We start from the raw sequence: 12,823 nt of genomic DNA on the forward strand, positions 1-12,823 counted from the left end.
TTGAGTGCTTACTGTTTTAGATACGGTGCTAGACAATATTTTCTTCTCAGAGACTAAAAGCATTTTTTTTTTTTTTAAGATTTTATTTATTTGACAGAGAGCGAGACAGCGAGAGAGGGAACACAAGCAGGGGGAGTGGGGGAGGGAAAAGCAGGTTCCCCGCTGAGCAGGGAGTCCCGATGTGGGGCTCGATCCCAGGACTCTGGGATCATGACCTGAGCCGAAGGCAGCCGCTTAACCGACTGAGCCACCCAGGTGCCCTGATTAAAAGTATTTTGAAGAGACAGAGAGCTCGTGCAAGCACAGCAGGGTAGGCAGAGGGAGGAGGAGAGAATTTTATGCAGGCTCCATTCTCAGTGCGGAGCCTGACGTGGCACTCGGTATCACTACCTTGAGATCATGACCTGAGCTGAAATCAAGAGTCAGATGCTTAACTGAATGAGCAACAAAGGCGCCCCTTCTAAAAGTATTTAAGTATTGCCACAAAATATAGGCAAAAGGAGCTGAATGAGGATCTGACCCATGTACATTATTCTTAGAGAGCTGACTTTCTGCATGCTATTTTGACAACTCTAAGACCATTTCTGCTAACAAACGAAGTTCCTAAGAAGCTGAGTTCTAGACAAATACTGTGCTACTACAGCGTTCCGATTTTGAGAGCTATACTAAGCTTAGAAATAATCCTTCATCCAGCCATCTGTGGACAACACCAAGGCCAAATTAAGGGACCAGGGATCCTCAGTGTTACAGCGACTGTAAAGAAATTACGCATTATAGTATAGTTGCGATTTTCCCTGTGCCCCGTCCTCCTTTATGTTGCTTTTCTTACTTTCCATGGGGAAAGGTAGAAATAATGGATAGTGTTTGGATTCGTTTGCCTTTTACTTTCAAACGTGGAGAAATCATCTCAATCTCTCAACGCCCTCTTTCTAAAAGGGCCCAGAGACGACAGGGACCAGTTTTATGGACAACGGTTTAACCAACAACATCGATCCCTTTCTGTTCAGGGACTACTCGGGTAGTTGTTTTTTTCAAGCTGCAGAGCGCTATCCTAACATCTACGAATACGATGTATGGGTTTTTACACAAATCGAAGTAGAGATGCAAATGGACAGTTAATGTTAGGAATGAACACCAATTCCCAGGCACTCTTTGAGGCCGCGGCCACTAATGGCCGCGTGGAGAAACCGGCAGCACAGCTCTTCACCGCCAAAGTGTGACGCTTCGTGGACAGTTAAACTCCGCGCCCATGGAGAGCGGGAATTACTCAATAACACTCAGTCTGGAAGCGAAAAGAGGTGAGGAGGACCCTGAAGCCCCTCCAAGAGCGAGGCGAGGCGACCGGGGGCGCGGGTCGCTCCTCTGTCCGTACCTTGCGGGCACCAGGCCCCGTCCCGCGGGCTGCGTGGGCCGCCGAGAAATCAATGACCGCTCCCAGGTCTGCGGTCCCAGGGCGGCTCTGACGGTAGAAGCGGAAAAGCTTCCGAAAGGCGTCCTCCCGCGGCTCTGCCGCCAGCGTCGCTACAGAGCCCACGGCCGCCGCCATCTTCCCCATGTCAGTATCAGGCCCCTTCTGACCCGGAAGCAGATTGCGTGCCCCAGATTCGCCAGAGCCTTCCGGGGTCGCGACCACAGGTCACAGAACCCCTCGATCTAAAAATGGCGGCTTCTGCAGTGAGGGGTGCTGTGGCGCTGCGTACGAGTATTAGCCGGCCCGTGGCTTTTGTCAGAAAAATTCCCTGGACCGCGGCCTCGAGTGAGTGATGGAGACGTGTTTGGGGCGGAAGTTTTAGGTACAAGCGATCCTCAAAAGCACTGCTTTCGGCGGAATACTTAAGTCAGCGTGGTGGCTGTATTAAGAGCTGTGGCTCCTGAGCAAGCCAGTGAGCAGAAATAAAAAATTTTTTTCAGTGAATCGTTCAGGGATGCCCCTTGAGCTTTTTCGGCACGTATTCAGGGTCTCCTGCCTTTCCAGAGTGACTCGGTGGAACGTTCGTTCCTTGAAAACTTAAGATTTACGATTTAGAAGGGATTATTTTGACAGTGGTGTGAAGGGTGGATTCAAACTGGCAAGATTGAAGGCAAGGAGACTCGCTAAAAGGCAATTTCAATAATTTAGTCCAAAGACGAGGACCTGAAATAGGGTAGTGGTAAAAAGGGGGCCAGATTCACTTATGTTAACAAAACAAAATCAACGGTTTTTCGCGATGGCTTGAATGGGGTCAGAGTACGGGAGGGAAAGGGAAGAACGACTTCCAGGTTTTTAGCGTTGGTGAATATCGTGGTTAGAATGTAGGGGAAGCAGGTTTAAAGAAGATGAGTAAAGTTTAAATGTGTTGAGTTTGAGAAAAACCTGTGAGGTCTCCGTCAGGCAGGTGAACAGAGGAGATTGTGTATCATTGATTGAGAAGTGCACTTTGAAGCCATGCTGCCTAGGTTAGAATTCCACCTTGGCTATTTAGTAGTTGTGTAACCGTTTAACGGGAGGTAATTTGGGAAGAGGGCTCACCACTGTACCTCAGTTTCGTCTATGAAATGGAGTCAGTAATACCTTCTTGACGGGATTTTTGATTGGATTAAATGCGTTTATATGTAAACCACTTAGACTTGTGCTAGATACAGACTTAAGTACTCAATAAATGATAGTCGTTTTTGTGATTACTATAATTGAAGCTCATGGGAGAGGCCTAGGCTGGAGATAGAGCGTTGGGAGTAATCAGTATTGAAATCTCTCACCAACATTGATTTTTGTCAGTTGCAGTTTTGAAAAAAGGTTTTGATTACATTTGCTTACCAAAAATTAAAAATCCACGGTCACTTTTGTAGGTATTCATGTATCAGGTCATCTCCCTTAAACAAAAGAATGGAACTGGGGATTACTTACCTCTTAGCTTTTGTGGCCCAGGTGTAAGTAGTAGAATGGGAAATAGATTGGTTTGGGCCCCACCTTCTTAATATGTAGCAGATGAAGATCTAGGCAGTACAATGTCATGCTTAGGCCCTGTGAAACTGTGTAAAGGCACAGGGGTTTCACCTTCATCTTGCAGTTGCAAGTTTCCAGACCATAATGGGTTGGTTTAAAACTCATAAAAAAGTCTGTGTAACATACAACTTAGAAGCAGTTTCAGTTCATTGATACATTCAGCAAATATTTCAGGAGTATCTGTGGTTGGCATTGTTCTTGCAGCAGTTTTCCCATAGCACTTACAGGTAATTGGGAAGAGGGTTACCTTCCAGAGGTCGTTTGTTTTGGAAGTGAATGTTTTCTAGAATTTTTAATACCTGGTTTAAAACATGCATATTTAACACTATTTTGTTTAGTGTTAAACAACATGTTTGTCCTGATGCTGATCCATGAGGTCCTGAATTTGCTGAATGGTTTGACCAACTGTTAGAGCTCTTCAGAAATTTAGTCCCTGTGGGTTGTTGAAGGATTACTAGGCATTTATTTATTCAGCAAATATTGCCCTACTGTGTTCAATTACTGTTGACATAGTGGACTCAACACTCAGGGAGTTTATGGTGTAGTGGTGAGGGTGAGGAGACTTAAAACAGATACAGGCAGTTGTTGAACCAGTGAGGTTTAGATGAACTAGGGGAAAATAACCCAGTAATATGAAATATAGATCAGCGAAAGTGTAAGCACTGCAGTTCAGAAGAGATCAGGTGGTTTTTTAAGTTTATCTACTATGCATCTTTGAGGCCTCACAGGGATAGTACATTGCCTTGTATTGCAGTAGAAGCCCAATAAAATAATGTTCAGTGGATATATTTGGCCAAGGTCCTGAAGGATAGTTACAATTAAGCAGCAAGAAATAGGATTACTGACATAGCAAGGGGAAAGAATGACAGGCAAAGATGGGAATCCACAGGACAGATACATAGAATTTCAGTTGCCATACTAGAGAGTAACTATGGGCCAGCAATGGGTAATAAGGCAGGAAGGGTAAGTAGGGTCATCTCAACAAATTTTAGAGTGTCAACTATTTAACCGAGTGTAAACTTTATGAAAGGGAAGTAAATTGAGCTTTTATTTGAAAATCTCTAATATGGCTAGCAACATACTTACTGTATTTTAATGATCTGTCTTCTGTGTGAGTTTCTCACAGGGATTATTATCCATGTACCTAGTACAGTAACTGATGAAGACATTCATTATCTGCTGGGAGTGATGAGTATAGTCAACTCAGCAATTTATTTGTGTATGCCCCCACCCCATCATCTCCCCAGATCTCTGGCGCATTGCAGCTTTATACAGATGGTTCCTGACTTACAGTGGTTTGATTTACAGTTTTTTGACTTTACAGTGGTGTGAAAGTGATAGGCATTCTAAAGAAACTATACTTCAAATTTTCAATTTTGATTTTTTTCCCATGCTAGTGATAGGCAGTATGATACTCTCTTGTGATGTGAGGCAGCAGCATCAGCAAGGTGCAGTTCCCAGTCAGCCATGTGATCACGAGGGTAAACAACTGATAGACTTACAGCCATTTTGTCCCCATATAACCATTCTGGTTTTCATTTTCAGTAGTCAATAAATTACATGAGAAATTCAATACTTTATTATAAAATAGGCTATGTGTTGGATGGTTTTGCCCAATTGTAGGCTAATGTAAGTGTTCTGAGCATGTTTAAGGTAGCTAGGCTAAGCTATGATGTTCAGTAGGTTAGGTGTATTAAATGCATTTTCAACTTAGGATATTTTCAATTTATGACAGTTCTATCAATGTAGCCCCATCATAACTTGAGGAAGATCTGTAGTCAATACCATAGCTACTTCCTAAATCTTAAGGCTTCAAGGAAATGCAAATGGTAGTTCCTGTTCACAAGAAGTTTGGGGACTCTAGGTCCCCAGTCTAGGATGGAGGATACAAAATACATTAACTACTTTTTTTTTTTTAAAGTAATCTCTATGCCCAACGTGGGGCTTGAACTCAACCCTGAGATCAAGAGTCACATGCTCTACCATCTGAGCCAGCCAGGTGCCCCAAATATATTAACTAATAAATTAACTACTTTTAACATGTTTTCTCCTCCTATACAGGTGAGCTGAGAGAACACTTTGCACAGTTTGGCCATGTACGAAAGTGCACTGTACCCTTTGTGAGTATTATCTTTTAAAAAAATGTTATCCTTTAATTACTGATCTAATTTTATCCTCGAACTCTTGACTGTTTGTTAAAGCATATCAGCTTATATGACTTTTAATGGAGTGAAGCTATTCATAGTGTTTATTGATAAAATTGTGGGTGATAGTGATTAAAAAGTAAAAAAAGCCTTATCCTGTATAACAAATTACCACACACTTTTTTTTTTTTTTTAAAGATTTTATTTATTTGAGAGAGAGAGAGGGAAAGCACAGAGGGAGAATGAGAGGGAGAAGCAGACTCCCAGCTGAGCAGAGAGCCTGATGTGGGGCTTGATTGCAGGACCCTGAGATCATGACCAGAGCTGTAGGCAGACGCTTAACCAGCTGAGCCACCCAGGTGCCCCAAATTACCACACACTTAATGACTCAAAACAACACACATATATATTAATGCACTGTTTCTGCAGATCAGAAGTCTGGGCACAGCCTTGCTGGGTCCTCTGCTCAGGGTCTCACATAGCTGCAGTCAGGCATGAGCTGGGGCTTTGGTCTCATCAGAGGCTCAAAGGCTCAACTGGGAAAGACTGATTTTCAAGCTCTCTCAGGTTGTTGGCAGAAGTCATCTTTGAACTGTAGGACTGAGATATCTACTTTTTTGCTGGCTTTCAGCTTGTAGGGACCTGCAGTTCCTTGTTACCTGGCAGGTGTGTAGGCTGTCTCCCAGCATGGCAGCTTGCTTCTTCAGTCAGCAGAGGATTTTCTCCATTCTGTTAAGACTGCCTTGTAACATAGGCATGGGAGTGACATCGCATCACCTTTGCTATATAACCTGATCAGGGGAGCAGCATCCCATCACTTTTGCCATATTCTTTTGGTTAGAAGCATGTCACAGGTCCCTCACACACCCAAGAGGAGGGGGTTATTCAGAGGGTTAACATAGTGGGACATGTGGAGATCATGGAACTATCTTAGAATTCTGCCTACTCCAGTATTATAATAAGGACTTGATACTAGAGGATGATTTTATCATCAAACTAATTGGCAGAGAATATTTATTTTAAACTTTATCCTTATTAAATTGAGTATTTTTTTTTTCTTTTAGTGTTTTTATATTTGTTATATTTTCTTTGCTTTCTAAGGAAGATTTAGAAATCAGTTTCTAAATTTGTTCTACTTTATCCTGGGCTGTATTTGTCTGGGGGCTTTCTAGAATTACTGCGTTTTTGGGGGTGGGTTGGGAGTACACTATAGTTCACTTCAACTGCTTCACTAAAACTGCCCCTTTTTTCCTCATGGCACTGAAAAGGCTATGGCAAAATATTAACCTAAAGTAATTAAAATTCTTAACTCTTGATTTCATGTTAGTTGCATTCCAGGGATCTAATAGATTACTCGTCTCTGGTACTAGTGAGGGTATAGGGAAGCTGGCACTGAAATTATTCAGAAGTTTACTTCATTTCTGAAAGGTAGTTTGGCAAAATCAAAACTAAGAATTTGCATTTGCTTTGATCTAGCAATTCCATTTTTAGGAATTTATTCTACAGAAATGGTGTGGTCAAGAATGTTCAAAGCAGCATTGTTTAATAATATAACTGGAAGGAACCTAAATGTTCATTAATGGGATTAAGTAGGTATTAATTCATTGATACAATGGAGTTTTAATAGTTGATTAAAAGAACGAGGCACAACTATTACACAAAAATGTTTATAAGCTTAAAAACTACAATTTTACAAAGAGGATGAAATTTCTCTTTTTTTGATGAGCATTAAAAAAAATTTCTCCTGGGGCACCTGAGTGGCTAAGTCCATTAAGTGTCTGACTCTTGATCTCAGTTCAGGTTTCAATCTCAGGGGTTGTGAATTCAAGCCCTGCTTTGGGCTCCATGCTAGATAGGTGTGGAACCTACTTAAAAATATCTCCAAAAATAGTAACACATTTTTCTTGGTTGCCATTTCATTCTTAAAAGTATAAGCAAGATTATTTAGGACCTGGAGTTAACATCTTAGATTTAAACAAAAGAAAACTTTGATTCTTGCTAAAACTAAGTAAAATGTAACAGGAGAAGTTTTTTTTTTTTTAAGATTTTATTTATTTGTCAGAGAGAGCGCACAAGCAGAGGGAACGGCAGGGAAAGGAAGAGGGACAAGCAGGCTACTACTGAGCAGGGAGCCCGATGTGGGACTTGATCCCAGCCAAAAGCAGATGCTTAACTGACTGAGCCACCCAGGTGCCCAGAAATCCAGGTTCCTGTATCTTAGATACATAGTACCTAAGTTTTACATAAACACAAATTTTTTAAGGCTTTTACTTACAGAAATGGCCATATGGAAGTAGAGGAGAAATTGTAGCTATCTGAGGTAAGAACTGAATCACTGGGATATTACCAGAAACTTTTCCTGCAGTCTAGGTTAAGACTTAAAAAGTCACCTTTTAAATATGGGGGCAATTTCTAAAAATTTGGTTTGGGCGGTGGTGCAGAGCACAACATAACTTTGTAACAAGATTGATGAGGTACACTGAGTGAATAAACATCTTTATATCCGTTCTTAAGTAGTCGGGTTGGTCGGGTGGGGGCAGGGTGCATCCAAACACACTAGAATCTTTTCCGCATGTGCTGTGTATAGGTTGGATGATAAGCACTCTGCCTTTTGCACAAAGGGAAGTAGCGTTACTGTAAGTCTGGAGCTAGGTAAATAAGGGTAATGTATATATATATATTTTCTATTTTTCATTAGGACTATATAATTATAATGGTAGTGGTGGTGATGAGAGTAATTGGTCTCCAAAATTACCAGAAATGAACTAGGTTTTGAGGCTTAATTTTTTAGTTTCTAAAAGTGAGGAAGTTAGAGGGTTTCTTTATGTGATCAAAATGTCCCTTTATTGGGGCACCTGGGTGGCTCAGTTGTTAAGCGTCTGCCTTCGGCTCAGGTTATGGTCCCAGGGTCCTGGGATCGAGTCCCGCATAGGGCTCCCTGCTCCGCGGGAAGCCTGCTTCTCCCTCTCCCACTCCCGCTGCTTGTGTTCCCTCTCTCACTGTCTCTCTGTCAAATAAATGAAATTAAAAAAAAAAAAATTTAAAAAAAAAGTCCCTTTATTATTGTTAGTGTAGTTTGTATCTCGAATGACAGAAACCTCACTACCCGTATTTTACTTCTTCCAATGGCAGCAGAAAAGCAAAATGTTAAGATTAACACAAGGGTTAACCTTTGGTAACTAGGAGAGTATGTATGTATCAAAGCAAGGTTTTTGACATTTATTAAAATGTCAGTTATCCCATTTTGGCAGATGAAAAAGTTGGTAATTTGATTTGGAGCTTATGGAAACCTTCTCCAGTTCATGATTAATCTTTTCTAAATTTTGAATTTTTAGGACAAAGAGACTGGATTTCACAGAGGTATGGGTTGGATTCAGTTTTCTTCAGAAGAAGAACTTCAGAATGCACTACAACAAGAAAATCATATTCTTGATGGAGTAAAGGTAAATATTATTTTTCTGTATAACATCATGAGCTTTCTGTATATCATCAGTTTAGAAGGTCAGAAGTATGGAATGACAAGGACGTTGGGAGATTTGTAACTGAAGTTCCCTTAATATTGGTTAAAGAATGGTGGTGGTGGTAGAGTGCCTGTTCTAAAATGTCTGGGGAGGGTAGTTTAGGAAGACCCTTTAACAGTTAGCAAGGTATATTCTAACACAGAACAGCAGTCTACTTACAAGGTAAGGAGACTGGGGTTGAAATCCTGGCTTTGCCACTTACTATGCAACCTTGGGTTAAACTGATTTAGTCTTAAGACCAGGGAACAAATAACATCCTCTTGACTTACTGGTGCTGACTCCCTCATAAATAGGCAGTCTTAAAGTGGCAATTTACAGTTGAAAGTTTTTGCAGATACTGTCTTTCCTTACAATGCTTATTTGATTTTTTTTAGCTCCACGTTCAAGCTCAAAGACCAAAAGTTTTGCAAGGGGATCAAACATCTGATGAAGAGAAAGATTTTTGAGACTATTACTACCTATTAAAGTAAACAAAATTAAAAATTTTCTCTAAATGTTTTTATTTGAAACAAATAGTTGCACCAAGCAAGAGCTTACTTTCCCCACTCCAAATTAAAACAGAGCGTAATAGGGGCAAACGTCATTTGGCAGGACAGTTCCAGTATGTGAACATCCTTCTACTCCCTGTGGTTGGGGCAACTTTATTCATCAGCAGTCATTCTTACACAAAATATTAACCCCAAAGTACTAATGTCACATAAAAGGAAGTGGTCTTAATTTCATGTGTGGGGCAGTATGTTCTATAAATGCCAAAAGGTAGGAGAAGCACAAACACAACCCACTCTTTAAAAAAAACTATAGTTCAAAGAATTTTCCATCCCCCCCACCCCTTAACTCCCGTAATAAAAAGTAGTGCTGGGGTCTGACACCCAGATTTGGTTTTTATCCTGGCCATTTACAAAGTGTTTGCCCATCTGACTTGCATCATTAGGGTTATGGATAAAAGTTCATTCACTTTGAAGAGAGGTGTATCTACTCCTTCCTCCTCTTCTTGCCTTCATGCTCATGTTCCTTGGGGCGGCTGCTATCTGAGGGTCTTTTAGAGCCACCGTGCTGTTTGGCTTCTTCCAAAAACTTGTCCAAACCAAAAGGATCTTCCTCAAACTGAACTGGTCCTTCTCGGCCTCTTTGCCTACGGTCTGAACCAGAAAACTCCTTATCGGGAACAAATCTAGGGAAAAAAAGAAAGGACTATGAACTACTTTGTTTTCACTGGTGCAAACAATGAAACTGAGCTGTCTGCCTTGGTACCTGTTGGTCTTTATTCTGGCTTCTAGGTCATCACCATACATGTCCTTGTCCAGATTTTTACTGGGCCTGTAAATATTCTGGGCCATATCTTTACCACCTCTCCAGGCTTGATCATAAACGTTGTAAATTTCATCTTCTCCACCTGCAAAACCACTGTCCATACCCTGTGGGAAAAGGACATTAAATAAAAATGTATTATTAAAAGTTGGATCTAATTACATTCATGTAATCATTTATAGCGCATTTTCAGCAATCTGAACTGCAAATTAAAAAGATCTTCATAAAAAAACAAAGTCCATAAACTTTTATTCTTACCACCTTTGGTCCTTAAAGTGCTAATTAACAAGTCTGACCACTTTAGTGAAGTAGTCATTAAAATTGGATAGTATAAGCAGGTACTTAACAATTTCAGTTGTATAGACAGTGGCAAGACGACAAAAGAACTGTAAAGTATTTATCTGATGTTATTTACTTATTAAGTACTTAAGTTCTTTGCCCAACATGGGGCTTGAACTCACAACCCCAAGATTAAGAGTTGGACGCTGTATTGACAGTATCTCAAGGCATTTAGAATAATAACGCTATACCCCTTAAGTCCCTGAGAACATCACTATTATAGCATGGGACAATAAGGCTCTTAATGAAAATCCTAAGTCAACAATGAACAAATTTGTTTCATACATTTGGATGGTTCCTTAATACAGGGATGTGCTTTTTTAGAAAAAATTTTATCACAGCTTTGAAATAAGCTTAAGCTTGTAACAGGTGACTGACTGTCATAAATACTCAGGTGGAACTTTCATGCCTAACACCCCTTTGCTCAGGCTGGTAAGTTACCATTGCATTGTGTTAAAGAACACAACCTTTGAAATCAAACGTTTGAATCTTTTATCAATTTCTAGCTAAACCTCTATGTGTCTCAATTTCCTCATCTACAAGTAGAGATTATAATAAATAGTATGACTTCATAGGTTTTTGTAAGGATTAAGTGAGATAATAAAAGACTTAGAACAATGCCAGGAATGTAAAAAAGTACCCAATAAGTTATTAACTAGAAAAGCTTACTCAAATGCTACCTTCAAATCTTAAATCCTCCAAGTCATAATAAATTTTTCCCCTCTGTATCCCAGTAGAACATTTTACTTCCATATTTTTATTGCAGTCTGCCCTGTCCTTATTTATACATATATATGTCTTTTCCAGTAGACTCGAAGGTTCCTTGAGGGCAAAGGCATATCTATCTTTGATCTCACTGTCTTTAGCACAGTATATAATCACTGTTGGGTGGATGAACACATAAAGGCACTTCTTCGGGCCTAATGTATCCTAGCTAGTTAATAATGATAGGTATTAGAAATCACATTTCCTGACAACTAGTGTAGCACTTAAATTTAGTTTTATAGCTTCACATTTTAAAGATCTCAAGTTATGTTTCTTTAGCATTAAGTTTGTTTTTCAAAGATCAACAAAAAACCCAAGAGATACTTTTGAAGGACACTGGCTCTACTTTATAAATAAAAGACTGATATACTAAAACCAAGTTTTGTCACCTTATTTCTTTCATTTTCTACCAGTGTCTTAAATCTTAGCCAACTTTAAGGGGTCAAAATCGGAGTTGTTTCATCTTACACCAAATAAGATGAAATAAGATAAAACAGTTCTGTAAGTCATAACACGCAACTTCTAATTTTTTTCTCTCACTATGCCAGCACACCTTAGGCTGATCAATCTATGATATGTTAGTTTTCTTTTCCCTGAGGACTGGTATTCACATCAACACTTAAGACATGCTATTTCTAAACTCCTTGTACCTTGGACTGGTTGAAAAGCCTTTGGTCATACTGAACTTCATTGGACGTCCGAGGATTGGGCACACCAAGAGCAATGACTTCACTGATATCTCGATTTTCATTTCTCTGTAGTTTCGACCTGTTTCAAAATACAATGTCACTAACAAAACTCTTCACAGACAAGCTGAATTTCAATTTAAATACAACCAATCTCAGAAGCAAAGTTAACGAATACGTCCTGTTCATATCTTGTGAACATATATCCCCTGATAATGCAAAATCAGGTTGGCAGTCCTTACAGCATTTCAGAGACATGGTTATTAGAACAGGTAGGGTTTTACAATCAGGCCTTCCTGTTAGCTGAAAAGAACTGTCAAGAGACTCACTCTGGACATGAAGTCTTTAATATAAGCAATCACCTTACAGGGAGGGACAGCATGCTGAGATATGAAATGGCTACGGTCTGTATTTGCTATTATACGAGGACTGGGGGGGACTGGATGCAAATCAGATGTATCATATGAATCACTTTCAATAAGACAGAATCTGTTCTTTACCTAAACCACATTTAGTAATTTTATCCTATTAGAATTTTGAGGAAAACATGTCAATGACTGAATTACTCAGTATGATTTTCAATATTCAGATTATCTTAATTCCCCTGCTGTTTCAGTATGTATGCAATCTACATTGTAAGGAAACCATGGTAACCGTCATCATTTATTTTACCAGAAACTCAGGTCTTAAAATAATTTCTATAGACAACCTGATTTTCACCCAATCACAAGTTTACAGCTTTTCTATGTTATCAATTCCCATAACCACTTTACTGGTTTTAAGGGCCCAATTTATCTACAGAGTCCTCTTGATTTTTACAGCTTAGGAATTTCAGACCAAGAGTATCATTAATTGTGCACTTTCATATTCATTCCTCTCTCTTCTACACTGCACATTTACCCACAACTCTAAATTCAGATTTTCTGCTTCTCCATGACTTCACTTATCCAGGGAGATGAGCTATGCCATTAAATAACAAAGAGCACCACCAGCAGGAATCTTTTTCATGTTTAAGACATGACTTGAAAAAATGGATTGTATCAGCTCACAAAGTGATTAGAGCATGGAAAACTGCTC

General features: G+C 39.8%; 3 protein-coding genes across 6 annotated transcripts in view; 1 reads left to right on the forward strand and 2 right to left on the reverse strand.

Moving 5' to 3' along the window:
• ALKBH1 (alkB homolog 1, histone H2A dioxygenase) overlaps positions 1–1,656 on the reverse strand; it is a 33,276-nt gene extending 31,620 nt beyond the window's left edge. For all 3 annotated transcript variants that reach the window (XM_032405696.1, XM_032405697.1, XM_032405695.1), the window contains exon 1: positions 1,373–1,656. In XM_032405696.1, the coding sequence (XP_032261587.1) occupies positions 1,373–1,555 (183 nt within the window). In that variant the 5' untranslated portion in view covers positions 1,556–1,656. The remainder of the gene's footprint in view (positions 1–1,372) is intronic.
• SLIRP (SRA stem-loop interacting RNA binding protein) lies at positions 1,598–9,142 on the forward strand. Its single transcript, XM_032405698.1, has 4 exons — positions 1,598–1,756; positions 5,045–5,103; positions 8,463–8,570; positions 9,023–9,142. The coding sequence occupies exons 1-4, from the start codon at positions 1,660–1,662 to the stop codon at positions 9,092–9,094; spliced, it is 336 nt and encodes a 111-aa protein (XP_032261589.1). The 5' UTR covers positions 1,598–1,659; the 3' UTR covers positions 9,095–9,142.
• The window catches only part of SNW1 (SNW domain containing 1), a 32,281-nt gene continuing 28,595 nt past the window's right edge, over positions 9,138–12,823 (reverse strand). Inside the window, exons 12-14 of one of the 2 annotated variants that reach the window (XM_032405693.1) lie at positions 11,711–11,828; positions 9,900–10,063; positions 9,140–9,819 (exon numbers count right to left, since the gene is read on the reverse strand). In XM_032405693.1, coding sequence (XP_032261584.1) covers positions 9,621–9,819; positions 9,900–10,063; positions 11,711–11,828 — 481 coding nt within the window. In that variant the 3' untranslated portion in view covers positions 9,140–9,620. Of the gene's footprint in view, positions 10,064–11,710; positions 11,829–12,823 lie in introns of both variants that reach the window. The other variant, XM_032405694.1, reaches the window with a different exon arrangement.

This window comes from Phoca vitulina, unplaced genomic scaffold, assembly GCF_004348235.1.
Source record: "Phoca vitulina isolate PV1807 unplaced genomic scaffold, GSC_HSeal_1.0 scaffold7, whole genome shotgun sequence".
Lineage (NCBI taxonomy): Eukaryota > Metazoa > Chordata > Mammalia > Carnivora > Phocidae > Phoca > Phoca vitulina.

Bases quoted from the DNA above. Each gene is read 5' to 3' on its own strand.
- SLIRP (XM_032405698.1), top strand. From the start codon at position 1,660: ATGGCGGCTTCTGCAGTGAGGGGTGCTGTGGCGCTGCGTACGAGTATT. The intron at 1,757-5,044 runs GTGAGTGATGGA...CCTCCTATACAG, and splicing joins TCCCTGGACCGCGGCCTCGA to GTGAGCTGAGAGAACACTTT. The intron at 8,571-9,022 runs GTAAATATTATT...GATTTTTTTTAG, and splicing joins ATATTCTTGATGGAGTAAAG to CTCCACGTTCAAGCTCAAAG.